This window comes from Mercurialis annua, linkage group LG8, assembly GCF_937616625.2.
Source record: "Mercurialis annua linkage group LG8, ddMerAnnu1.2, whole genome shotgun sequence".
Classification (NCBI taxonomy): Eukaryota; Viridiplantae; Streptophyta; class Magnoliopsida; order Malpighiales; family Euphorbiaceae; genus Mercurialis; species Mercurialis annua.
Genome location: NC_065577.1, coordinates 33,259,858 through 33,262,958, shown reverse-complemented (window position 1 = coordinate 33,262,958; position 3,101 = coordinate 33,259,858). Strand labels below are relative to the sequence as shown.

The 3,101-nt window shown below is 30.4% G+C and overlaps 1 protein-coding gene across 1 annotated transcript; it reads left to right on the top strand.

Annotated features, from left to right (window-relative positions):
* The first annotated feature begins 259 nt into the window (after positions 1-259).
* On the top strand, positions 260-1,335 carry LOC126661930 (uncharacterized). Its single transcript, XM_050355812.2, has 3 exons — positions 260-511; positions 591-698; positions 790-1,335. The coding sequence occupies exons 1-3, from the start codon at positions 260-262 to the stop codon at positions 847-849; spliced, it is 420 nt and encodes a 139-aa protein (XP_050211769.1). The 3' UTR covers positions 850-1,335.
* The last annotated feature ends 1,766 nt before the right edge of the window (positions 1,336-3,101 follow it).

Here is a 3,101-nt window from a genome sequence, read left to right as displayed (position 1 = left end):
CGCTAATTCATTTTTGATGGAGTTACGAAACTCAGAGTGTTGGATTTTACAGGAATGCGTTTCGGGTACCTTCCTTCATCCATCGGTTTCCTAACAAACCTGCAAACCTTGTGTTTACATCGTTGTCATCTGAATAAGTTATCCATCATTGGAGAGCTTAAGCAACTAAAGGTTCTGAGTTTTGTCGAAGCCTATATGGTCGAGCTGCCCAAGGAAATAGGGCAATTGAATCGGCTGAAGATACTAGATTTGAGCCTATATGCAAACCTTGTGTTTAACGATTGATGATCCAACATTTCAAGAAGGTGTATCATCAGACAGGGCGGCTAAGGTATTGTTCCCTCAACTGAACAGCTTGAGGTTTAAAGAACTTCCGGAGTTAGGTAGATTCTGCGCTGGGCATCCAATTGAATTTCGGTCTCTTAAAGAATTATATATCAAAATATGCAATGCTCTGACCCAACAAGTTAACTTCAACAGCTCTGAACCACAATTTCTCTTTAATGAAATGGTGATTATTTTTCTTTTTCATTTGTGCCTTATTTTATTCTTGATAGTTATTCCTTGTACTGACTGGATTAGCATTTCAGGTTGGGTTCTCCAAGTTAGAGGAATTGCATCTTAAGCACTTGGACTACTTGGCAAATATATGGCACAATCAGCTCACGCCTAATTCCTTCTTCAAACTGAAAGCCTTGGTAATTAATTTCTGTAGCAAGCTATTAACGGTTTTTTCACCTCACGACTTGCACAGATTCTGTAGCGTGGAGATTATCAAATGTTATTCAGTGCAAGAAATATTTCAGTTCCAAGAATCGAATGCTGAAGAAGACACAAATGTTGTTGTAGAATGTAAGCTGAGAGAATTAGTAATGTTAGACCTTTGGAAACTGAAGAACATATGGAGTAAGGATCCACCAACATTTCTTACTTTTCGGTGAGAGTTGAAAACTGTGAGGATCTGAAAACTATCTTTCCAACCTCCATAGCTGCAGGCCTTTCTCAGCTTCAAAGTTTATCGATAGAAAGATGTACGGGAGTTGAGGGAATTGTAGCGAAAAGTGAAAACGCAGGATCAGACCCTTATTTTAAATTTTCTCAGCTCGCTTCTGTTACACTTGATAGTCTACCGAAACTAAAGTGTTTGTATCCGAGGAGGCACAGTGCCGAGTGGCCCAACTTGAAATGTTTGCAGATGACTGAATGTGACAGAGCAATCACGTTTGGTTCTGAAATTATAAATCCTTATCAAGATGAAGCACATGGAGGAGGATGCAGCCATATAATATCCCATTTCAACCCTTTTTTGTGTTTGAAAAGGTAACCATTCTCTTTTTCTATCAAGTATCTATGCAACTAATAAATTTATAGGTCACTCAGTTCATACTTAACTAGGGCCCTATTCAATTAATAATTGATTTTAATTAATTCCTTCTCCACCATAAAAGTTTTTTTTTTCCCAGAAGATAGAAATGTATTAGAAAATAAAGTTTTACAAGGATGTTACAGTTACAACTTACAACCAGTATTGCATATAACTATATTTTGCAGCTTGTGCTAAAAGATGAGCATCCTTGTTGTTGTCTCTTGAAATATGATTAACAACGCATTGTTGGAAATCTTTTAAAAGTTTGGCCTTCTTCGTTTTCTTAACTTTTTTCTCCTCAATCCTAAAACAGTTTAGATTTAGAATGTTAATATTTTCCTATTTTGACATTAGATATTCATCACCAGCATAATTGTTAAAGCGCTAGGCGCACGTTAAGCGCAAAGGGTCCTATTTAGCTTTAAGCGCAAGGCGCAAAAAAAGCGCACGCCCGAGTGAAGCTCGGCGCATATATGTAAAAAAAATTAAAATATCTAATTTGTAGTTAAATAAATAAATATACCTTTACTAGTCAACTGATTTATATTATTTTTTATTTTCTATTTACTAATTTAATAGTTAAATTTTATTTTATGAACTTAAATATATTTTTAATTTACATTTAGAAAACTAAATTGGCCCTTTTTATTAAAAAGAATAGTCATTTTGAAAAGTTAACCATTTGTGATAATTATAAGAGAATATTAGGTATTTACCTAAAATACTAAAATAATAGGAAATATTACCTCAACAAGGAAAAGATATTAAAAATACATCAGGGTTTTATTTTCTTTATTTTTATACTCCCCGTGTTTAAATATTTATACTTTTACTCTATTACATAACCTATGCAATCTGACACACATAGCACATGCTCTTTCTTCTTTCTCCAAACACATTCTCCATCTGGCACATGCTTTCTCTCTCCATAAATTTATTACTAGATCTGTTCTTTTATTGCTTTTGTATTGATTTCTTCTTACACAATTGCAGAGACTACATTCTATTCTCTCTCTCTTTCTCTCTCTCACAATTTGCACATACCATTTCTTTTTCATTCTTTAAGATTCATGAAAATATGCAGATTTATAATACATTTGATATTTCTTTTTTATTTGTTCAAATATTCAGTTTTTTCATTTCTTTTTATTTTTCGTTTTTAAACTAATTATAAATAATTTTTTTAATTAAAATATGAAATTTTTCTATTATTTTGAAATTAATTCCACTATTTATTTAATATTCAATTATATTGATAGCGAATTTAAAAATTCATATGAACTGAGTCGAATTATTAAAAATTTGATAAAATAATATTATCGTGACGTACTTTATCATAACTTTATCACAACCTATTATCTTACTATTATCATAATCTTATTATAAACTTTATCATATTATTATCATAACCTTATTTATCTATTATTATAGCTATATCATACTATTATCATGTACTTATAATGTCATAATAATAATATGATAACGTTACGATACTAATATACTAGCATTAGTGATACTGATATGATAATCGAACACTTTTTTTTATCATAATATTATCATTATATTGTAATTACATTATCATTATATTATCATTACATTATCATTATATTATCATTACATTATCATAAATTTATCATTATATTATCATAATATGCTTTATCATTAATACTAATGTAACTTTATTATAATATTATCATGATTTTATAATTAAAATTTATTTTACGTACGTTATCAT

Bases quoted from the DNA above. Each gene is read 5' to 3' on its own strand.
- LOC126661930 (XM_050355812.2), top strand. From the start codon at position 260: ATGCAAACCTTGTGTTTAACGATTGATGATCCAACATTTCAAGAAGGT. The intron at 512-590 runs GTGATTATTTTT...TTAGCATTTCAG, and splicing joins AATTTCTCTTTAATGAAATG to GTTGGGTTCTCCAAGTTAGA. The intron at 699-789 runs GTAATTAATTTC...AATGTTATTCAG, and splicing joins TCTTCAAACTGAAAGCCTTG to TGCAAGAAATATTTCAGTTC.